Source organism: Stegostoma tigrinum, chromosome 38 (genome assembly GCF_030684315.1).
Source record: "Stegostoma tigrinum isolate sSteTig4 chromosome 38, sSteTig4.hap1, whole genome shotgun sequence".
Taxonomy (NCBI): domain Eukaryota; kingdom Metazoa; phylum Chordata; class Chondrichthyes; order Orectolobiformes; family Stegostomatidae; genus Stegostoma; species Stegostoma tigrinum.
This window is the reverse complement of record NC_081391.1, coordinates 26,014,950-26,040,275: the sequence shown is the minus strand read 5'-3', so window position 1 is coordinate 26,040,275 and position 25,326 is coordinate 26,014,950. Positions and strand designations below refer to the sequence as shown.

Sequence of the window (25,326 nt, the reverse complement as noted above, 5' to 3'; positions counted from 1 at the left end):
AAGGTATTTTGTAGATGACATTCGTTTTATTTGTCTGTATAGGGTCTTTTAAGTTCACTAGCTGCTGTTTTAGTGTGTTGGTGGGTTTGTGGGCTACCCTGATGCCAAGAGGTCCGAGTAGTCTGGCAGTCATTTCGGAAATGTCTTTGATGTAGGGGAGAGTGGTTATGGTTTCTGAGCCCGTTTTGTCTGTTTGTTTGGGTTTATTGCTGAGAAATCGGCGGACTGTGTTCATAGGGTACCCGTTCTTTTTGAATACGCTGAATAGGTGATTTTCCTCTGCTCTGCGTAGTTCCTCTGTGCTGCAGTGTGTGGTGGCTCGTTGGAATAATGTTCTAATGCAGCTTTGTTTGTGGGTGTTGGGATGGTTGCTCCTGTAGTTCAGTATTTGGTCCATATGTGTTGTTTTCCTGTAGATGCTGGTTTGAAGTTCCCCATTGACTGTTCGCTCTACTGTGACATCTAAGAATGGCAGTTTCTTGTTGTTTTCCTCCTCTTTTGTGAATGTTATGCCAGTAAGGGTATTATTGATGGCCTTGAAGGTTTCCTCTGTTTAGTGATGACAAAGGTGTCATCCACATAGCGGACCCAAAGTTTGGGTTGGATGATTGGCAGAGCTGTTTGTTCGAGTCTCTGCATTACTGCCTCTGCTAAGAACCCTGATATCAGAGATCTCATGGGTGTACCGTTGGTTTGTCTGTAGGTTTTGTTATTGAAAGTGAAGTGGGTGGTAAGGCATAGGTCCACTAGCTTGATGATGTTGTCCTTGCTGATGTGGGTCATGGTGTCTGGTGTATGTGTCTACACCAGACACCACCAACCTCGTCAGCAAGGACAACATCATCAAGCTAGTGGACCTATGCCTTACCACCCACTTCACTTTCAATAACAAAACCTACAGACAAACCAACGGTACACCCATGAGATCTCTGATATCAGGGTTCTTAGCAGAGGCAGTAATGCAGAGACTCGAACAAACAGCTCTGCCAATCATCCAACCCAAACTTTGGGTCCGCTATGTGGATGACACCTTTGTCATCACTAAACAGAGGAAACCTTCAAGACCATCAATAATACCCTTACTGGCATAACATTCACAAAAGAGGAGGAAAACAACAAGAAACTGCCATTCTTAGATGTCACAGTAGAGCGAACAGTCAATGGGGAACTTCAAACCAGCATCTACAGGAAAACAACACATATGGACCAAATACTGAACTACAGGAGCAACCATCCCAACACCCACAAACAAAGCTGCATTAGAACATTATTCCAACGAGCCACCACACACTGCAGCACAGAGGAACTACGCAGAGCAGAGGAAAATCACCTATTCAGCGTATTCAAAAAGAACGGGTACCCTATGAACACAGTCCGCCGAATCCTCAGCAATAAACCCAAACAAACAGACAAAACGGGCTCAGAAACCATGACCACTCTCCCCTACATCAAAGACATTTCCGAAATGACTGCCAGACTACTCGGACCTCTTGGCATCAGGGTAGCCCACAAACCCACCAACACACTAAAACAGCAGCTAATGAACTTAAAAGACCCTATACAGACAAATAAAACGAATGTCATCTACAAAATACCTTGCAAGAACTGTGACAAACACTACATTGGACAAACTGGCAGAAAGCTAGCCACCAGGATACATGACCATCAACTAGCCACAAAACGACATGACCCACTATCACTCATATCCTTACATACAGAAGAGGAAGGACACCATTTAGATTGGGACAACACATCCATCTTAGGACAGGCCAAACAGAGACACGCACGAGAATTCCTAGAAGCATGGCATTCCAACCGGAACTCCATCAACAAACACATTGATTTGGAGCCAATCTACCATCATCTGAGAAAAAGAACAGGAAATGACATCACCAACCCAAGGAAACCTAACCAGATAAACAGAAAGCGGGACATAACACCAGCGCTTCGTCGGAGGCTCACTGATGTTATCTAGAATATTGACGAAACGTCTGAAAATGAACCTTCCAGCTCAGCGAGCAAACTCACATCCAGAACTTCAACCTGAGCTACAAATCTTCTCAAAACTCGCTAAAAAGCAATGTCCCTTCAATGGAACTACCTCAAAGTTTCAATGTATTTTTGTTAAATGATTCCGCTGAAATGTGATCTGAAAAATATGTTTAAGCATTTGCCATATTTTCTATCTTCAGTACATTTTGAATATTAGAATTCAGGGTAGTTTATGAAAACATTACTCTTGTAATCAGAAATGGAACTGTGGCAGATACCTTTCTCCCTTGATGGAGATCGCTTCAGGAAGCATATCTGGGACCTGCTGCAATTCACTCTTTATAATATTCTACACTTGCTACTGGAGCTGACCTATTGGGAACCCCTCTGCATATGTGGGTTTTGTGACATTTTTTGGTGGTACTGAAATTCAGTACCCATTAAGAATGTTAAATTTTGAGCTACTTTGGTACAACTTCCTTCTTGGAGAAGGGTTTTTGGTCTTTTAGGTACTGCCTAAATCTCAATCTCAAGAGGAAATATATGAAATAAACTTTATTTTAAAAGAGAACATACAGAAAATGTTTGAATAAAAAGGGTAATCTAATTAAATAATTCCACATGTGCTCCTGGATCCCCAGTAGGTCAACTACAAAAAGAAGTGTAGAATATTATAAAGTGTGAATTGCAGCAGGTCCCAGATATGCTTCCTGAAGCGATCTCCATCGAAGGAGAAGGTTATCTGCCACAGTTCCATTCCTGATTACAAGAGTAACATTTTCATAAATTACCCTGAATTCTAATATTATAATGTACTGAAGACAAAAAAAACTATGGCAAATTTATGCATATTTCTCAGATTATGTTTCTGTGAAATCATTTAACAAAAATACATAGAAACTTAAAAGATAGTTCCATTAAAGGTGACGTTGCTTTTCTGAGAATACTGTTTAATTACTTGTAAGTTTGAGTGAACCAGTTGAGCTGTCTAATCTATTATGAATGATAGTTATATGGTGCAGAATATAAAATACACAATATATTTAACAGTAAAGTTTTGAGAAAATTTAATTTTTTAATATTAGTTGTATGATGTTATATACTTACAGGACCTGCATCTTTATCATCTTTACCCTTTCACCTACACCCTGTTGCCTCTACAGCACTCAGCCCAACACACAATGGTAAGACTAATTGAAAACAAATGTTCCCGTTAATTAAACTTGCTATATACATAGTATATGAACAGCACCATTGGTTGTATAAGATATTAATACATTTTCAACCATCTGTTTGAAAATATTTCAACTTTAAAATTGCTATTTGACTTTGAACTAATTGATTTGAATTTGCATGATTTGTTGCTGTCCTTTAGTTGCATCCGTCTAGTTCCCTGATCTATGTCTCATCATCTGCTCGACTTCACTAAGAGCATTTCAGTAGCTCAGTTCAAGAAGCAAATCGCCACATATTTTAATCAATTTATTGATGAGACGAGTGAGTCTTAATTGAAGGGCCTAATCCTTTATTTTGGAGTAAGGCAACTTATATTTTGCCCCAGTCTCAAATCTGATTGCATCAGTATGACATTGAAGCTTGGGATTACAAATGGCTCAAACAAATTACAAATGTGCAAGGCTTAACAAGCCGGTCAATGGAACCTAACCTATACTGCGTACACTGCTTTAATTCTCGCCCCCAGCACACCCTCGTATGAGTTGTTCCACCGTTGATAGTTGCATTCTTCCACTACCAAGGTCACAAAAGATCTGAGGAAGAGTCACCAAACCTAAAACATTAGCTCTGACTTCTCTTCACAGATGCTACCAGACCTGCTGAGCTTTTCCAGAAACTTCTGTTTTTGTTTTTGTTTCTGATTTACAGCATCTGCAGTTCTTTTGTTTTTCTACAGAGGATCTCCCCCATTCCCAAGCCCTTCTACTTCTCCCACTTTCTCTCCCACTTAATGTTTCTACGTGCTTCATTGTCTGGTTTTGTTCCATGATACTTCTGTAAAGTGCCTTTGAATGTTTTATTGTGTCCTAACTATTACAAGAAATGGCACACAAAGAAAGTACCAGGAATGTTGACAACAGTGCATTTACCCTGAGTGGGGAACTTCAACATTTCTATCACCCAAGAGTGGGTTAGTAGTATCACTGCTGAATATTCTGACCATTTTCTAAAGGACCTGGGTCCACTGCTTTTTGTCATTTTTATATTAATGATTCGGATGTGAACATGGGAGATATGGTTACTAACTTGGCAGGTGACACCAAAATTGGAGGTGTAGTGAACAGCGAAGAAGGTTACCTCAGAGTACGATAGGATCTTTATCAGAAGGGCCAGTGGGCTGAGATGTGGCAGATGGAGTTTAATTTAGATAAATGCGAGGTGCTGCATTTTGGAAAGGCAAATCAGAGCAGGACTTTACCATTAAAGTGTGTAAAGTCTTGGTGGGGAGGAGGGTGTAACTGAACAATGAGACCTTAGAGTGCAGGTTCATACTTCCTTGAAAGTGGAGTCACAGACAGGATAGTGAAGAAGGCGTTTGATATGCTTATCTTTATTGGTCAGTGCATTGAGTATAGGAGTTGGGAGGTCATGTGTGCTGTAAAGGACATTGGTCAAATTTTGGAAAAGATCACAGTTCTGGGCTCTCTGCTGTAGGAAGGATGTTGAGAAACTTGAAAGGGTTCTGAAGAGACCTACAAGGATGTTGCCAGGTTTGGAGGGCTTGGGCAATAGGGAGAGGCTGAATAAGCTGGAACTGTTTTCCCTGGAATATCCGAGGCTTAGGGGGTGACCTTTATAGAAGTTTATAAAATCATGTGGGGCATAGACAAGGTCTTTTCCCCAGGATGGGGAGTCCAACACTAGTAGTCATAAGCCTAACATGAGAGAGGAAAGATTTTAAAGGGACCTAAGGCACAACTTCTTCACTACAGGGTGGTGTGTGTATGGAATAAGCTGCCAGAGGAAGTGGTGGAGGCTGTTACAATTATAACAGTTAAAAGGCATCTTTTATGGCTATGAATGGGAAGGGTTTAGAGTGATATGGGTGAAATGCTAGATTTATTTAGGACATCTGGTCAGCGTGAACAAGTTTGGACTGAAAAGTCTGTATCCATAATGTACGTCTCTGTGACTCTATGATGTAACTACCAGACCTGGTCTGAGCATTTGGTGAGAGATCCCACAAGGTAGGGCACTGGGAGGTCTTTTGAACTTACCCTCCCCAATTTACTTGTCAGAAATTCATCTGTCCGTGACGATATCGGTAGGAGTACCATTATGCCAAAAGGACAGACTTTGAACAGATGTAGCAGCCCAAAAGTGCGCATTCATTAGATACTGAGGACCATCATCAGCAGCAGAATTGTAATTAGCTACAATCTGCAAACTTATGGCCTAGAATATCCACCACAACCATTACCATGAAGCAATAGAATGTAAAACAGTACAGCACAGAAACAGGTCTTTCGGTCTATGATGTTGTGCCGAACATGACGCCAAATGAAACTGATCTCTTCTGTCTGCCCTTGGACCGTATCCCTGCATTTCTTATACATGTGCAACGTTCATATATTCATGTGCTTATCTAAAAGTCCCTTAAATGCCCATATTATATCTGCCTCCACCACCGCCGCTGGCAGTGCATTCCAGACTCCTATCACAGCCCTGCATAAAACAATTTCCCCTTACGTCTCCTTTGAACATTTTTCGCCCCTCTAACCTTAAATGCATGCCCCCGAGTATTAGATATTTTAACTCTGGGAAAAATGTTCTGACATTCAACCCGATCTATGCATCTCATAATTTTATAGACTTCTATCATCTCCCCTCATCCTGCACCACTCGAGCAAATAACCTGTGTTTTTCTAACCTCTCCTTGTAGCTCATACCCTTTAATCCAGGCAGCATCCTGGTAAACCTCTTCTACACCCTGTGAAACCTCCACATCCTTCCTGTAATGTGACCAGAACTGAATGCAGTACTCTAAATGTGGCTCCATCAAAGTTCTATAAAGCTGCAGCATGACTAGAACATAGAACAGTACAGGCCCTTCAGCCCACGATATTGTGCCGACCTATTAACCTACTAAGATCAATCTAACCTACATTTTACTATCCTCCATGTGCCTATCCAAGAGTCATTTAAAAGTCTCTAAAGTATCTGACTTCACTCCCACTGCCGGCAGAGCATTCCTCACACCCACCACTCTCTGTGTGTGAAGAACCTACCACTGACATCTCCCCTATACCTTCCTCCAATCACTTTTAAAGTTATGCCCCCTCGTAATAGTCATTTCCACCCTGAGAAAAAAAGTCTCTGATTATCCACTCTATGCCTCTCATCATGTTGGAAACCTCTAACAAGTCACCTCTCATCCTTCTGTTCCTCCACACTGCTGAGAATCCTGCCATTAACCCTGTATTCTGCATTTAAATTCAACGTTCCGAAATGAATTACTTGACACTTTTCTGGGTTGAATTCCATCTCCCACTTCTTTGCCCAGCTCTGCATCCTGTCAATGTCCCATTGCAACCTACAACAGCCCTCCATGCTGTACACAACTCCTCCAATCTTTGTTGTCATCGGCAAACTTACGAACCCACCCTTCAGTCCCTCATCCAAGTCATTTATAAAGATCACAAAGAGCAGGGGTCCCAGAACAGATCCCTGTGGAACACCACTGGTCACCCAGCTCCAGGCTGAATACTTTCCATCTGCTACCACCCTCTGCCTTCTATTGGACAGCCAGTTTTGTTTCTAAATTTCCCAGAATCCCATGCCTCCTTACTTCCGAATGAGCCTACCATGGGGAACCTTATCAAATGCCTCGCTAAAATCCATATACACCACACCCACTGCTGTGCCTTCATCAATATGTTTTGTCACATCCTCAAAGAATTTAATAAAGCTTGTGAGGCATGACCTGCCCCCCTCAAAGCCATGCTGGCTATTTCTAATCAAACTGTGCTTTTCCAAGTAATTATAAATACTCTGTCTCAGAACCCTCTCCAATAATTTGCCCACCACAGAAGAAAGACTGACTGACAGACTGTAATTCCTGCCTGGCCCAGGGGACTTATCTGTCCTCATGTTTTTCAAAATTTCTAGCACATCCTCCTTCTTAACATCAACCAGTTCGCGCATATCTGCCTGTTACATGCTGTCCTCCCAAACGTCAAGGTCCCTCTCATTGGTGAATATTGAAGCAAAGTATTCATTAAGGACCTCCCCTACCTCCTCTGACTCTGCATACAGGTTTCCTCCATTGTCCCTGATTGGCCCTACCCTCACTATGGCCATCCTCTTGTTCCTCACATAAGTATAGAATGCTTTCAGGTTTTCCTTAATCCTACCCATCAAGGTTTTTTCATATCCCCTTCTCGCTCTAAGTCCATTCTTCAGTGCCTTCCTGGCTACCTTGTAGACCTCTAGAGCCCTGTCCAATCCTTACTTCCTCAACCTCAAGTAGCTTCCTTCTTCCTCTTGATGAGGTGTTCAACATGTCTTCTCATCCCCAGTTCCTTCTCCTTTCCCTGCCTCAGTGGGACAAACCTATCCAGTACACATAGCAACTGCTCCCTAAACTCCACATTTCTAGCGTTCATTTCCCTGAGAATATCTGATCCCAGTTGGTGCTCTGTAGCTCTTGCCTAATGGCATTGTGATTTCCCCCCTTCCCCCAATTAAATACTTTCCCATACCATCTGCTCCTGTCCCCCTCCATGGCTATAGTAAAGGTCAGGGAGTTGTGATCACGATCATCGATATACTCTCCCACTGAGAGATCTGACATTTGACCTGGTTCGTTGCCAAGCATCAAATCCACTGTGGCCTCCCCTCTAGTCGGCCTATCTACATATTGAGTCATAACTCCTTCCTGGACACACCTGACAAAATCTGCTGCGTCCAAACTATTTGCACTTAGGAAGTTCCGGTCTGTATTAGGGAAGTTGAAGTCACCCATGACAACAACCCTATTACTTCTGCACCTTTCCAAAATATGCCTCCCAATCTGTTCCTCAGTGTCTGTTGCTTTGGGGCGGTCTGCGGAAAACTCCCAATGAAGTGACTGCTCCTTTCCTGTTTTTGACTTCCACCCATACTGACTCAGTGGAGAAACACAGTTTAAAAATAAGAGGTAGGCCATTTAGAACAGAGGTGAGGAAAATCTTCTTCACCCAGAGAGTGGTGGATATATGGAATGCTCTGCCCCAGAAGGCAGTGGAGGCCAACTCTCAGGATACTTTTCTTGAAAGAGATGGATAGAGCTCTTAAAGATAGTGGAATCAAGGGTTATGGGGATAAGGCAGGAACAGGATACTGATTGTGGATGATCAGCCATGATCATAATGAATGGTGGTGCTGGCTCGAAGGGCCGAATGGCCTACTCCAGCACCTATTGTCTATAAACCCTCCTCCACGACCTCCCTTTCTGCAGCTATGATACCATCCCTGATTAGCAATGCCATTCCCCCACCTCTTTTACCTCTCTCCCTATTTCAATTGAAACATCTAAACCCCGGAACATCCAACAACCATTGCTGCCCCATTGTTGTCCAAGTGTCTGTAACGGCCATAACATTGTAGTTCCAAGTATTGCTCCGTGTTCTAAGTTTGTCACTCTAATTCCTGACACTTGCATAGAAGTAGACACACCTCAACTCATCACACTGACTACCACTTTGCCCTATTAACTGCTTATCCTTCCTCGTAGACACTCTGCTTGCTGTATCTGTCTGTACACTGGCTACCCCATCCTCTGATCTGTAGCTTCGGTTTCCATCGCCCTGCCAAACTCGTTTAAACCCTCCTGAAGAGCTCTAGCAAGCCTCCAGCCCTGGATATTGGTGCCCCTCCGGTTCAAGTGCAACCCGTCCTTTCTGTATAGGTCCCACCTTCCTCGGAAAGTATTACAATGATCCACAATTCAATCCATCTTGTACTCAATTCCCTGATTAATAAGTGCAAACATGCCTCATGATGCCTTTACTACCCCTCTACTTGTGTGGCTACTTTCAGAGAGCTAGAAATCGAACCCCAAGATCCTTCTGTACATCATTGCTGTTCAGAGTTCTGCGATGAAGTGTATGCTTTTCCTTAACGTTTGATTTCCAAAGATGCAGCACTGCACACTTGGATTAATCTCCATCTGTCATTTCCGCCCACATCTGCAACTGATTTTATCCTGCTGTATCCTATGACAACCTTCTACACTATCCGTAACCCCAATAGTCTTTGTATCGTCTGTATCACAAACAGCAGAGGTACCAGTACAGATCCCTGCAGAACACCCCTAATCATGGGCCTCCAACCTGAAAAGCATCCTTCCGCCATGACTGTCTGCCTTATATGGGCAAGCCAGTCCTGAATCCACTCAGCCAAGTCACTGGATCCCATGTATCTTAATCTTGTGGATGAGCCTATCTTGAGGGATCTTGCTGAAAGTCTTAGTAAAATCCACATAAACAACATCCACAGCTCTGCTCTCATCAATCACCTCTGTCACCTCCTCGAAAAATTCAGTCAAGTTAATAAACCATGCTGACTGTTCCTAATTAGGCCATGCTTTTCCAAATGTGTGTAAATCCTATCCGTAAGAATTCTCTCCTATAGGATCAGTCTTGTTCAAAAAAGAATGCAGAGGCATGCCAGAAGCAGCACCAGGCATAAATGAAGTGTTCCTGTCATAAAGCTACAGCAGAGGAAAATGTCAGACAATGGAACCAGCATGGAAGAGACAGGACGAAGTGATCTCCCAACCAATGGATCGGATCTAAACTCTGCAGTCTTGCCACGTATTGACGTGAATTGTGGTGGACACCTAAACAGCTCACTGGAGATAGAGGTTTCATATACATTTCCATCTTCAGCAATGGAGGAAGCTCAGCATGTCAGTACAAAAGGCAGGGCTGAAGCAGCAGATGATCCATCTGAACCGCCACCTGAGCTGTCCAAAATTATAGCTGCCAGTTTTCAGCCAATTCAAATCACTCCACGTGATACCAAGAACTGGCTGAAGACACCGGATTCTGTAAAGCTCCATGCCCTGACACCATTCTGGTAATACTGCTGAAGACTTGTGCTGCAATACAGCTTGACCATGTGGAAAATCACCTTGGTCTGTCCTGTACACAAGCAAGACAAATCCAACCTGGCCAGTTTCTACTGTATCCATCTGTGCTTTATCACTCTGCAGATGATCAACATAGAACGTGTCATCAACAGTGCTGTCAAGCCGCACTTGAAAAGGAATAGCCTATTCACTGGCACTCAGTTTGGATTCTGTCAGGGCCATTCAGTTCCTGACCTCGTCACAGCTTTGAGCCAACCATGAGTGAAAGAGCTCAGCTCCAGAGTTGAAGCTAAGGGTGACTTCACTTGATTTTTTTTTTCTTCCTTCATGGAATGTATGCATCACTGGTCAAGCCAGCATTTATTGCCCACTCCTAGCTGCTTTTGAGGAACTGGTGGTGAGTTGCCACCTTGAACTGTTGCAGTCAATTTAGTGTACAGGTGGAAGTCATCAAGAGGCAATTACAAAATGAGTCAGTGGGAGTTGAGGCAGGGGATGGAAACGCTCCAGTAGTTGGGGTCCCATCTGGTACAAAGATTATTGCAGGAGAATCATCTCAGCTGCAGGACATCTCTGCAGGAGTTGCTCAGGGTAGCATCCAACCATCTTCAGCCGTTTCATCAATGATCTTCCCTCCATCACAGGTCAGAAGTGGGGATGTTTGCTGATGACTGTACCATGTTCAGCATTGTTCTCAAATTCTCTTTAAATGTTAGTGTTATAATCTTGCTCTTGATCTTTTCCAGCACCTTTATCTTATCCACCTGAAGAAATTTAAATAATACATGCATTCTAACTAAGGCCTTGTAAATACATTTTAATATTCAGTTTTCCTCAATATATTGTAGCAACATATTTGCTTTTACGTTGGCCTCACAGCATAGGTTATGGATGAACCTTGTATGACACATGCATGTAACTCCCCAGCTTGTCCTCCAGTAGCCTTGAGAATACATTGTGAAGACACGCTTGATGTCAACCGCTCTTTTGAGATGTCTGCATCCAGAACCCTGACATGCATTACCAGAGGAAACTCTCAGCTCATTACTCAGGACTGAATCAGAAGACTTGTCCCTGCATATATGAAGTGCAAAGTCAAATGCATTATACCATTCAGCCCTACCTTTCCTTAATTCAGAAAAAAGTGACTCACTCTGAAGTTCCTGTTTCTTTATGATGAGTGGGTTATCCTCATAAAACTTAAGGTGTATATGACACCAAATAAATGTTAGTATACTATAGGCAAACTATCACATACATCTTATATAATTTTGTTTTTACTTTGAATACTTCTCTGTTGTTATCCTTCGACATGTCATGGTCTAATCGATTGCACATCTGTTTTTTTTTTGGCATTTTCAGTTTCGGCATTTTTGCCACCGTGAGGCAATGATAGTAATTTATATCCATGCCAGAATATATGAATGTTCTATATTCTGCTTCTGTATATTGTTTGACCATCGCATAATCACATTTATTTTCCATGAACGATGGACTGCTCCAAGTGTGCATTGTTTTTGGTTACCTAAAAGGCGTTTGTCAAATTTTCCTTGCTAAGATCTTCTGATCTTCCTGAGATTGGCGTAACCTTAAACTGATGTGTTTCTAAAGACTTAAAAAAAAATGAATATGGTTGCAGCAGCAGCGTGAGCGGGAGCTTGGAGCAGGAGCCTGTCGGGAAGCCGGTGAGTCACGGTTTTTGAATCTTTAAAAAGCTTACCTCGTGAATAGGTGGAGGGTACGCTGAGCAGGAGCCGACACGGGACTGGTGAGTGAGTGAGGTAGTATATTTGTGTGGTTGCGTTACCCGATACACTACTCGGGTAGTGTCTCCCACCCATCCTCCTCCTCTAACCAAACACAAACGTTCCGTGTGCCTGATTGGTAAGGTAACAAGTTTATTTTTTATTCTTTATTTTTTAACAGTCTTGGGAATTTAGAATAACGGGAACAGCAGTCAGGGCAGTTGAATGTTCCTCCTGCAGAATGTGGGAGGTAAGGGTCACCTCCAGTGTCCCCACTGACTACATCTGCCGGAAGTGCACCCAACTCCAGCTCCTTGAAAACTGCGTTAGGGAACTGGAGCTGGAGCTGGATGAACTTTGGATCATTCGGGAGGCAGAGGGGGTTATTGAGAGGAGTTACAGGGAGGTAGTCACTCCTGAAGTACAGGAAAAAGGCAGATGGGTTACGGTCAGGGGACGGAAAGGGAACCGGCAGGCAGTGCAGGGATCCCCTGTGGCTATTCCCCTCAACAATAAGTATACCGTTTTGGATACTGTTGGGGGACGACTTACCAGGGGAAAGCAGTGGGGCACAGGTCTCTGGCACAGAGTCTGTCCCTGCTGCTCAGAAGGGAAGGGGGAAGAGGAGCAGAGCAGTAGTCATTGGGGACTCCATAGTTAGGGGGACAGATAGGAGGTTCTGTGGGGACGAGAGAGACTCACGGTTGGTGTGTTGCCTCCCAGGTGCCAGGGTGCGTGATGTCTCTGATCGTGTTTTTGGGATCCTTAAGGGGGAGCAGTCCCAAGTCATGGTCCACATTTCCTACCTATGTCGTTGGTGCCAGAGAGACGGGGATTTAAGGCAGAAATTCAGGGAGCTGGGATGGAAGCTGAGAGCTAGGACGAACAGAGTTGTTGTCTCTGGTTTGTTGCCCGTGCCACGTGCTAGTGAGGCGAGGAATAGGGAGAGAGAGGAGTTGAACACGTGGCTACAGGGATGGTGCAGGAGGGAGGGTTTTGGATTCTTGGATAATTGGGGCTCTTTCTGGGGTAGGCGGGACCTCTACAAGCAAGATGGTCTTCACCTGAACCAGAGGGTACCAATATCCTGGGGGGGAAATTTGCTAAGGCTGTTCGGGTGGGTTTAAACTAATTCAGCAGGGGGATGGGCATCAAAATTGTAGTTCAACTGTAGAAAGGTTGAGAGTAGGGTGGTCCGAAGTAAAGTTTCAGGGAAGCAAGATGGCACCGGCAAGCAAGAAGTTTGATTGAAGTGTGTCTACTTCAATGCCAGGAGCGTCCGGAATAAGGTGGGTAAACTTGCAGTATGGGTTAGTACCTGGGACTTCGATGTTGTGGCCATTTTGGAGACATGGATAGAGCAGGGACAGGAATGGTTGTTGCAGGTTCCGGGATTTAGATGTTTCAGTAAGAACAGAGAAGATGGCAAAAGGGACGGAGGTGTGGCATTGTTGGTCAAAGACAGTATTACAGTTGCAGAAAGGATGTTTGGGGACTCGTCAACTGAGGTAGTATGGGCTGAGGTTAGAAACAGGAAAGGAGAGGTCACCCTGTTGGGAGTTTTCTATAGGCCTCCGAATAGCTCCAGAGATGTAGAGGAAAGGATAGCAAAGATGATTCTCGATAGGAGTGAGAGAGACATGGGGGACTTCAAATTTCCAAATATTGACTGGGAACACTATAGTTCGAGTACTATAGATGGGTCAGTTTTTGTCTAGAGTGTGCAGGAGGGCTTCCTGACACAGTATGTAGACAGGCCAACAAGGGGCGAAGCCACATTAGATTTGATACTGGGTAATGAGCCCGGCCAGGTGTTAGATTTGGAAGTAGGTGAGCACTTTGGTGATAGCGATCACAATTCTGTTATGTTTACTTTAGTGATGGAAAGGGATAGGTGTATACCACTGGGCAAGAGTTATAGCTGGGGGAAAGGCAATTACGATGAGATTAGGCAAGATTTAGGGAGCATAGGATGGGGAAGGAAACTGCAGAGGATGGGCACATTAGAAATATGGAGCTTATTCAAGGAAAAGCTCCTGTGTGTCCTAGATAAATATATAGCTGTCAGGCAGGGAGGAAGCTGTAGAGTGCGGGAGCCATGGTTTATGAAGAAGGTGGAATCTCTGGTCAAGAGGACAAAGAAGGCTTATGTTAGGATGAGATGTGAAGGCTCAGTTAGGGCACTTGAGGGCTACGAGGTAGCCAGGAAAGACCTAAAGAGAGAGCTCAGAAGAGCCAGGAGGAGACGTGAGAAGTTGTTGGCGGATAGGATCAGGGTAAACCCTACGGCTTTCTATAGTTTTTTAAGGAATAAAAGAATGACGAAAGTAAGATTAGGGCCAATCAAGGATAGTAGTGGTAAGTTGTGTGTGGAGTCAGATGAGATAGGGGAAGCGCTAAATGAATATTTTTCAACAGTATTCACTCTAGAAAACGACAATGTTGTCGAGGAGAATACTGAGATACAGGCTACTAGACGAGGTGGGATTGAGGTTCACAAGGAAGAGGTATTAGAAATCCTACAGAGGGTGATGATAGATAAGTCCCCTGGGCCGGATGGGATCTATCCTCGGATCCTCTGGGAAGCCGGGGAGGAGATTGCTGAGCCTTTGGCATTGATCTTTAACTTGTCATTGTCTACAGGAATAGTGCCAGATGACTGGAGGATAGCAAATGTGGTTCCCCTGTTCAAGAAGGGGAGTAGAGACAACCCTGGTAATTCTTGACCAGTGAGCCTTACCTCAGTTGTTGGTAAAGTGTTGGAAAAGGTGATAAGAGATAGGATTTATAATCATCTAGAAAAGAATAAATTGATTAGGGATAGTCAGCATGGTTTTGTGAAGGGAAGGTCGTGCCTCACAAACCTTATTGAGTTCTTTGAGAAGGTGACCAAACAGGTAGATGAGAGTAAACCGGTTGATGTGGTGTATATGAATTTCAGCAAGGCGTTCGATAAGGTTCCCCACAATAGGCTATTGTACAAAATGTGGAGGAATGGAATTGTAGGAGATATAGCAGTTTGGGTCGGAAATTGGCTTGCTGAAAGAAGACAGAGGGTGGTAGTTGATGGGAAATGTTCATCCTGGAGACCAGTTACTCGTGGTGTACCGCAAGGGTCGGTGTTGGGTCCACTGCTGTTTGTCATTTTTATAAATGACCTGGATGAGGGCATAGAAGGATGGGTTAGTAAATTTGCAGACGACACTGAGGTGGGTGGAGTTGTGGATAGTGATGAAGGATGCTGTAGGTTGCAGAGAGACATAGATAAGCTGCAGAGCTGGGCTGAGAGGTGGCAAATGGAGTTAAATGCAGAAAAGTGTGAGGTGATGCATTTTGGTAGGAGTAACCGGAAGGCAAAGTACAGGGCTAATGATAAGATTCTTAGTAGTGTAGATGAGCAGAGAGATCTGGTGTCCATGTACACAGATCCTTGAAAGTTGCCACCCAGGTTGACAGGGCTGTTAAGAAGGCATACAGTGTTTTAGCTTTTATTAATAGAGGGATTGAGTTCTGGAACCAAGAGGTTATGGTGAAGCTGTACAAAACTCTGGTGCGGCTGCACTTGGAGTATTGTGTACAGTTCTGGTCACCGCATTATAAGAAGGATGTGGAAGCTTTGGAAAGGATGCAGAGGAGATTTACTAGGATGTTGCCTGGTATAGAGGGAAGGTCTTACGAGGAAAGGCTGAGGGACTTGAGGCTGTTTTCATTAGTGAGATGAAGGTTGAGAGGTGATTTAATTGAGACATATAAAATAATCAGAGGGTTAGATAGGGTGGATAGGGAGATCCTTTTTCCTAGGATGGTGACGGCGAGCACGAGGGGGCATAGCTTTAAATTGAGGGGTGAAAGATATAGGACAGATGTCAGAGGTAGTTTCTTTACTCAGAGTAGTAAGGGAATGGAATGCTTTGCCTGCAATGGTAGTAGATTTGCCAACTTTAGGTACATTTAAGTCGTCATTGGGCAAGCATATGGACGTAAATGGAATAGTGTAGGTTAGCTGGGCTTGAGATTGGTTTGACAGGTCGGCACAACATCGAGGGCCAAAGGGCCTGTACTGTGCTGTAATGTTCTATGTTCTAAGGATGAGGAGTCAGGACAAGAACTGGAAAGCAAATGGGAGAAACATGGGAGAGAACATCCAACATGCTGAAAATGAAATATTACCAAATGGAATATGAAAGAGACAAGGATTGGATGACAGATGTGATTCTGGCCATAGTGATGAGCAGGGAGAAAAGCAATACACCCAAATATGATGACATTGAAAAGAGAATAAAGAAGGCAGTTAAAGAGAAATGGTCTAATGAGATATGAGATGAAGTGTTGGAGCTGGAGAGACATTGCAGCACAAGGTAGATTCTTTGACATATAGAAGGAAAGGATGCAGCAGCAAAATAAATGTGGGTGGCATGGTGACTCAGTAGTTAGCACTGCTGCTGCACAGTGCCAGGGACCCAGGTTCTATCCCGGGGACCTGTCGGGCAACTGTGTGGAGTTTGCACATTCTCCCCGTGTCTGCATGGGTTTCCTCTGGGTGCTCCGGTTTCCTCCCACAGTCCAAAGATGAGCAGGCTAGGCTGATTGGCCAGGCTAAATTGCCTGTAGAGTTCAGGGATGTGTAGATTAGGTGGGATGCTGGGAGTGTCAGTATGGATTTGTTGGGCCAAAGAGGCTGTATCCACACTGCGGATTCTATGAAAAAAAGTACATATAGTTGAATTGTATAACGATACAAGGCGATGGAATCTTCAAAATATAAAGGCAAGCATTTCGCAACACATATCAGAAGTAATAAATGCTATGAAATTGGTAACTGCAGAAAACCTCAAATAGAAGTAAAACAGAACTTCTTGAAAAATCCTTAGAGATACAGAATTAAAGTGCTAACAAAAGTTTGTGATCAAATATATCCCAGTGCCCTTTTTCCAAAAGACTTGAGGGATTCGTTAAGCGTTCTTACCTATGAAACACAAAATAATGGAGCACTTTTATTTTGGTGCCGCATCCTTTCCTTCTATATGTCAAAGAATCTACCTTTTGCTGCAATTCTCATGTTGCGACGTCTCTCCAGCTCCAACACTTCATCTCATATCTCATTAGACCATTTCTCTTTAACTGCCTTCTTTATTCTGTTTTCAATGTCATCATATTCATGGACTTCAGTAAGGCATTTGATAAGGTTCCCCATGGTAGGCTCATTCAGAAGGTCAGAAGGAATGGGATACAGGGGAACTTAGCTGCTTGGATACAGAATTGGCTGGCCAACAGAAGACAGCGAGTGGCAGTAGAAGGAAAATATTCTGCCTGGAAGTCAGTGGTGAGTGGAGTTCCACAGGGCTCTGTCCTTGGGCCTCTACTGTTTGTAATTTTTATTAATGACTTGGACGAGGGAATTGAAGGATGGGTCAGCAAGTTTGCAGACGACACAAAGGTCGGAGGTGTCGTTGACAGTGTAGAGGGCTGTTGTAGGCTGCAGCGGGACATTGACAGGATGCAGAGATGGGCTGAGAGGTGGCAGATGGAGTTCAACCTGGATAAATGCGAGGTGATGCATTTTGGAAGGTCGAATTTGAAAGCTGAGTACAGGATTAAGGATAGGATTCTTGGCAGCATGGAGGAACAGAGGGATCTTGGTGTGCAGATACATAGATCCCTTAAAATGGCCACCCAAGTGGACAGGGTTGTTCAGAAAGCATATGGTGTTTTGGCTTTCATTAACAGGGGGATTGAGTTTAAGAGTCGTGAGATCTTGTTGCAGCTCTATAAAACTTTGGTTAGACCGCACTTGGAATACTGCGTCCAGTTCTGGTCGCCGTATTATAGGAAAGATGTGGATGCTTTGGAGAGGGTTCAGAGGAGGTTTACCAGGATGCTGCCTGGACTGGAGGGCTTATCTTATGAAGAGAGGTTGACTGAGCTCGGTCTCTTTTCATTGGAGAAAAGGAGGAGGAGAGGGGACCTAATTGAGGTATACAAGATAATGAGAGGCATAGATAGAGTTGATAGCCAGAGACTATTTTCCAGGGCAGAAATGGCTAGCACGAGGGGTCATAGTTTTAAGCTGGTTGGTGGAAAGTATAGAGGGGATGTCAGAGGCAGGTTCTTTACGCAGAGAGTTGTGAGAGCATGGAATGCGTTGCCAGCAGCAGTTGTGGAAGCAAGGTCATTGGGGTCATTTAAGAGACTGCTGGACATGTATATGGTCACAGAAATTTGAGGGTGCATACATGAGGATCAATGGTCGGCACAACATTGTGGGCTGAAGGGCCTGTTCTGTGCTGTACTGTTCTATGTTCTATATTTGAGTATATTTCTTTTCTCCCTGCTCATCACCATGGCCAGAATCACATTTGTCATCTAATCCTTGTCCATTTTATATTCCATTTGGTAATATTTCATTTTCAGCATGTTGGATGTTCTCTCCCATGTTTCTCCCATTTGCTTTCCAGTTCTTGTCCTGACTCCTCAATCTTGCTACATGCATTTTTTTTTAAGTTTTTAGAAACACATCAGTTTAAGGTTACTGGCCAATCTCAGGAAGATCAGAAGATCTCAGAAAGGAAAATTTGACAAACACCTTTTAGGTAACCAAAAACAATGCACACTTGGAGCAGTCCATCATTCATGGAAAACAAATATGATTATGCGATGGTCAAACAATATACAGAAGCAGAATATAGAACATTCATATATTCTGGCATGGATATAAATTACTACCACTGCCCCTCTATGGCAAAAATGTTGAAACTAAAAACGCCAAAAAGATATGCAGTCATTTAGACCTTGACATGTTGAAGGATAACAACAGAGAAGTATTCATTCAAAGTTAAAAACAAAATTATATACGATGTATGTGATAATTTGCCGATAGTATACTAACATTTATTTGGTGTCATAGACACCTTAAATTTTATGAGGATAACCTACTGATCATAAAGAAACAGGAACTTCAGAGTGAGTAAATTTTTTTGAATTAAGAAAAGGTAGGACTGAACACAATAATGCATTTGATTTTGCACTTCATAGGCTTCATGAGTCATCTCATTAAAGTAACCTTGGAAAGAAAACACATTTGGTGAAACTTGATTCAGACCTGCAGTAAGAGAAAGAGACGAATTATCTAACCTAAGAATGTTCACGAAAAATGTATATGTTGTTGAACTGTGACATTGAGTAAAGGTGAGAGATTTATGCAGAGCTAATATTGAAGCATCTGGCTAGTGGATAGGCAATCAGAATCTCTCAGAACTACAACAAGGCTGTTCACTGTTGCTAAAATTTCTCAATGTGTACAGAGACATCCAAATTCTCTGAATATTTGTTATTTCCAGCCGTAAAAACTGAAGGCGAAAACTTGACAAAGGCACAGTATGCTAATGACATGGCACCATTGGCAGAATCCGAAGAGGACTTTAAATTATCATAGATCAAGTGGAATACAGAGGTTTATACTACTGATTCAGCACAAACACCAAAAAGACACAAGCAGGAGTTAGAGGGAATACATTCAAAAATGAACTGGTGAAGACTGGAATGGATAGTGTTACACTGGAACAAGTTGGGATAGATTTGTTTATGTAGAACAAATTATAACAGAAGATGGCATTTGTGATGCAGAAGTTGAAGGATACAGATAGCCTAAAGTAACTTCATGGAAATGAGGGATGCGTTAATGACAAGAAAATGCAAACTTGTAACAAGGGGACAAAGGCTGCTCAGACACAGCATGCATCTGCGTGTCTCAGAAACATGGACAATAAGTCAAGATCTGTAGAAGAAAATAAATGCTTTTGAAGTGTAGATGTGAAGAAGGCATACTAAGAATTCCATATGCAGACCGTAAGACAATTTAAAGAGGCAGTTAAAATTACAAAATCAATATGAGCACTTAAAAATTAATAGGCAGAAAATGAAATGGTAGTGTTTCCGCCATTTGTTCAGAGCTGAAAAGCTACAGCAATCATTTTTGGAGGTCCAACTGGAGGCAGCAGAGAGCGAGAGAGAGGTCAACCTGTGCACAGGTGGATGACAGATGTCACACACAAGTTGCAGGTGAGACTGCAGTGAGAGACATTTCCCCTGACAGCAGATCATCCAGCAGGAGGAGCCATGAGCTACAGCAGTTTTGTGTTGTATAAACAAGCTTTCTAGGACTTGATTTATTTATTCAAAGTCGTTTAGTTTATAGTAAAAGCTGTATGCTTGTTAGTGCATTTTCATTGTCACACTTTGACTGTTCTTGATAGTCGCAACCTCAGTTTCCCTTCATGAAGAGATTGGTTTCCTTGTTAGTTGTTTGAGTTGAATGCTTGTGGCGTTGTCCTAATATTCACTCTTGCATTCCCAAATCCTTAGTTCCTGGTTTCCCATATCAAGCAGCCACCACCGCAGCTGCATTGAGAGGTGCCCTGAGAGGACGGGGTCGTGCAGTCTACAGTGCATTCCGTGCAGCAGCACCCCCTGCCGCCATTCCGGCCTACGGAGGGTAAGGAGACTTCACTAGAAGTGAGGGAACCGTGTGCATGAAGTTTTCAAATGTCACTAAATCTAACCTCAGTGCCATCCCCAGTTATTCTGAACATTTTGTACAATTTGCTTCATGTCTCAAATTTGTAACTACTCTAAATAGTACTTAAAAGAATCCTAGATTGACCTCTACCCCTAACAGCTAACTGAACAATAAAGCATCTTCAGTCAGAATTTTGGCCTGACTGAGTTTAATATAGAAAATTATGGCCGTTGTGTAAAATTCATGGAGTAATGGCATAATCATTCCAGTGTACAAAAATGAGATCTGCCTACGGTAGACAGTAATATCATATTGTACTCGCCAGTCAGTGACTGAAGTAGAGAAAAGACTAACTGGGTTAAGTTGTATCAGCTGTCGTTCAGTATGGTTAGCAGAAATGGCATGTTATTGCAAGTGAGTGCCTGTTAAGAATGAATTCAATACAATGATTCAGGGTAACTGGAGGATGAGTCCACGGCCTGTTCTCTCTTTAATTTGTTCATTTCTATGTGAATTTTTTAAATATTGAATTACAAGTGCCTGGTTCAGCACAGATCATTACTTTTAAACTTCTGTATGTCTTTAGAAATGCTGTGCTGTTGGCTCCCTTTCTCCATCGGATATGAAACTTTGCACACTTTTTATTAAATTTTCACCATATTTGGTGAGGTTCTTTGCTCACTGTGAAATTGCCTTCTTCACTGCATATGTTGAGTTTTGTTACTCATGCCCTCTGAGTCTGGGGTGAATGATCTTCATCTGAGTGGCTGCAAACAATGTAAGCAGTGGCGCTGGAAAGATTGTTGTTTGGTAATGTAGAACTTGAGGAAAAAAAGACATTTTTGAAGCTTTTTGTCTTGCACCCATCAAGGTGTTTGTCTTGCTGTTCAAAGGGTTCATGCAGAAAATCGACTGAAGTGCCTCTTCTGCACTTTAGAGATTCCCTGAATAGCAATGCAGTGACAGCGTGTTTATTTGACATTGCTGACCTATTGACCATCCAAGGAAGGAGCAACATCTTCAGTGCAGTACTATATCATAGTGATCTAAAACCCCCCAGGACTTGTGCAGTTGAGTGCAGTTTTAGAGACATGTCTACCCAAATAGGTGGTGTTGCCATGGGATCCCTACCAGGCCCAGCGCGCTCAAACATTTTTGGGTACCACCAGAAATTACCTTCAATGAGCTGACTCCTATCTCTTGCATGTTTCTAATGCATAAATGATATGATTACTGTGTTTGAATCTGTGGCTGCTTGAAAGAATTTCCAAACACACACTAATGGACATAATCCTGTGCTGAAATTCACATTTGAAATGAAGCAATCAAATGAGCTAGTTGAGAAGTTAGCCATGTACTGTCCACAATGAGTCTACTTGGCCAACTTCTCTTGGGACCTTCAGCTGCCATAACTGATCATACACAACCAGCCTGAGTTTACAAAATTCACAACACAGTGCCCAACAGATGATGTGATTCCATAATTGGATAACATTTGCTGAATAATCCTATGTGTGGAAAGGATTATGTTGATAACGCATTCAGAATTGCCTGTCAGGCTTGCAGTTTGCATGTGCTGGGAGCTCCGCTGCGAGGTTTGTTCTTTTGGTAGGGGAAAAAAAATGTATGCATGTTTCCAGCTAACAAATAGATGATGGGGCAGTAATCTTATTCAATTTAAAGGCAATGCCTTGACCAGAGACAACCTGCCTGGGTTAAAATGTAAACAGACCGTGGCAGTTCAGTGTCAGTTGCCATCCACCTGGTGGATTCTCTAAGGCAAAGACCCCAGCAATCAGTTCCAATTGCCAACCACTCAGCACTCTCCTCTCATATAGTATATGTTGTTTTTCCCTTACATTGATATTTATTGTGATTGTCATGGGTGCAAGTTGAAAAACTTTGACAAAATGTCTTTTTCCAACAATACCGGAAAGGTTAGTGGTTACTTTATGGTGCATCTTTCACCTTGATTTATGTCTGTTGGTATATTTTACTCTTAGTATTAAATGTTTTTCTGATCAGAATTAAGCATAATAAGTTTGTATAAATTTGTAAACCAAAGTAGATGATGTTTCTTTCTGTTCTGTATATTACACAGCTCCTTTAAATTGTTGAAGTATTAAACTTGTGTTCCCTTAGTGATTTTGTAATGCAGCTGAGAGTGACAATCAATTTAGCTTCCTTTCTAAAGTGGCTAATAATTGATGACTTTGAGTTGATGTAAGTTTATTTCCCTCCTCTCTCGACCAGCTGCTTCAGATAGCAAGCCATCCGCTATGACAGCAATTCACGAGTTTGTGATGTGGCCCACATGCATCCAACAAAGCCAGTTCCATTAATGCTATGTCAGTGGCTGTCAGTGCCCGATACAGTGGCAGATACTTTCCACTCAATTGGCTTATCTTCATGTTAATAAGTAAATGTTCATACATCTGCTTGCTGCTTGTTGTTAACCTGCATGGTTCTCCAGGCTGAAGCCAAATGGAGTGAGCACTCCCCTCCTAGGAGTACAGTACACTGCCCCCTTCTTAAAGTGATCATTTCTGTCAGGTGAACACATGGAAAGGTAGGCAGGTAGAGAAATGAAAATATGAAATGTTATATTCATTGGCAGCAAATATCCTTAGTATACTGCAGACTTTTTAAAAAATTTTCTATTTATTATCTACTTTCAGCTGTCCTTTAGGAGCCTTTAGCACAAGCATGTTTGAATATAAAACTATTCTTTAAGCCAGTTCTTGCTCAAAAGCATGTGGATCATTTTTGTTAGCTAACATTGTCACTGATGGCTAAGAAGGAAGGTTTGTCTCAAAGAAAATAAAACATGGGCACTCTAAGCTTATAGAAATTGTAGGCTGGTAAAAGGTACAAAATGGAGATTGAAGTGAGAGGCTCTGTAATTCTTCAAGTGCTAATTTTTCTATAATGTATAATGTGCATCAAAATAAGTAATTCTTTACATGCAATAATTTTGGGAACACTTGGTTCAATTTGGATTTAAAAATAATAACTTGTGACACTGGCATCCCATTCTAAAATTTTGGCTTTGCTGTACAGATAGTAAACAGCTGATCATGAAGTTCTGTTGTAGCATAGCAGTGAGTGTATTATCCTTGGTCAATTGCACTCCTCATTGCAAACCCTTGAATCCTTTTTGAACTGTCAGCCCACCATTATCGTAAAAATGGTGCATAGAATTAAATGCCTGAGTGAAGTGTACACTTACTGAGGGAATCATCCAGCACAGAAACAGACCCTTCAGTTTGACGCATCCACACTGACCAGGTATCCCCAACTTAACTAGTCCTATTTGGCTGCATTTCTTTTCAAGAAGAGAAAAGTCTTGACTCTTTCTGTGTGAGAAATGCTGCCTGATCTGAGTATTTCCAGCACTCCTCACAAGAATTTTCCTCCATTTTCACCGTAACCATTGATTTCCCCAATTGATCAAGAATTCATCTATCTTAGCCTTAAATATACCCAAGGACTCTGGTCTCACGTTTTCTGTGGCAAGGAGTCCAAAGACACTCAACCCTCTAAGAGAAGAAATTCCTCATCGTATAGGTTTTAAATCGACACCCTTCTATTCTGAGGCTATGTCTTCTGGTCCTAGACTGTCCCATGAGGGGAGACATTCCCTCAGCATTTACCCTGTTAAGTACTGTAAGAATTCTACATATTTCAATGAAATCACTTCTCGTTCTTCTTCTAAATTCCAGTGTGTAGTGCCCCAACCTGTTTAATCATTCTACATAAGATGATCCCTCCAAACCGGATCATTCCTAGTGAACCTTCTGAGGTTCAGAACTGCCCCCCATTTGAAATAATATCTTTCCTTAATTAAAGCAACTAAAACTGCTCACATTACTCCATTTGATCTCACCAGAACCTTTACAAGTTGCAGTAAGACTTCCAATCCTTGAAGTAAAGGCAAACAATGCATTAGCCTTCTTGGTTACCTGTTGTACCTATGTATTTCGTGCACATACCCTCAAGTGCCTTTCGCATTCTGTAGTTTCTTTCCATTTAAACAAAGCCTGTTCTTTTGTTCTCCCTTCCGAAATGAACAACTTTTCACATTTTTTACGTTATATTCCATTTGCCAACTTTTACCCACTCACAACTTATCAATAGTTCTCTGTAAACTAATTACATCCCTCTTGCAACCTGCCTTTACACCTATTCCTGGTTTTTCTTCAAACTTGGCTACAGTACATTAGCTTCCTTCGTCCAAATCATGAATGTATTATTATTGTAAACATTTGCTGTCCCAGGTCACCAACTCATAAAGAACTGCTTGCCTTCACTCAGGTTTCCTGCCGTTAACCAGTTCTCTCTCAATGCCAATGTACTAACAGTGGGCTCTTATGACTTAACCTTTCATAAGACAACTTGTCAAATGTCTTTTGGAAGTCCAAATACAACTTACCAGGTTCCCTCTGCCCACTCTGGTTGAGACTTCCTCAAAGAGATCTAACAAATTAGTTAGATACAATTTCCCTTTCATGCAGCCATGCTGCCTTGAATTATGATTCTTCATATGTTCTGCTATTTCTTCCTTAATTGATTCCATTTCTTTCCTGACAATAGACATTACGCTAATCAGCCTCTCTATTTACCCACATTTTCCCTCCCTCCCTCCCTTTTTGAGTAGGGATGTTTTGTGGATAGGTTCTAAACCTTTGGTACTTCTCCAGAACCCAGAGATATTTGGAAAATGGCAGATGTTTTGGAAAATAGAAATGGCATTTGCCTCAGCGGTGCAATGATTGGTTTAATAGTCAATAGATTTGGTAAGAAATGAAGTCTAGGAAGAATATTTTGTAATTAAAACACCTGCTTTCAAATGATTAAAGATTTCTGGTAGAAATTTTAGATGACAGAGTTCTTGTGACAAACCTTGCCTTTGTTAGCCCCTGCATGTTGGAATTGCAGTAATCAGAGTGTTTCTGTGTGCATCTCTGCAGTGTGGTTTACCAGGA

At 42.4% G+C, this 25,326-nt stretch overlaps 1 protein-coding gene across 1 annotated transcript in view; it reads left to right on the top strand.

Annotated features, from left to right (window-relative positions):
* The window catches only part of LOC125447092 (RNA binding protein fox-1 homolog 1-like), a 347,070-nt gene that overhangs the window by 302,755 nt on the left and 18,989 nt on the right, over positions 1-25,326 (top strand). The window contains 2 exon segments of the mRNA XM_048521195.2: positions 3,102-3,176; positions 20,188-20,317. Coding sequence (XP_048377152.2) covers positions 3,102-3,176; positions 20,188-20,317 — 205 coding nt within the window.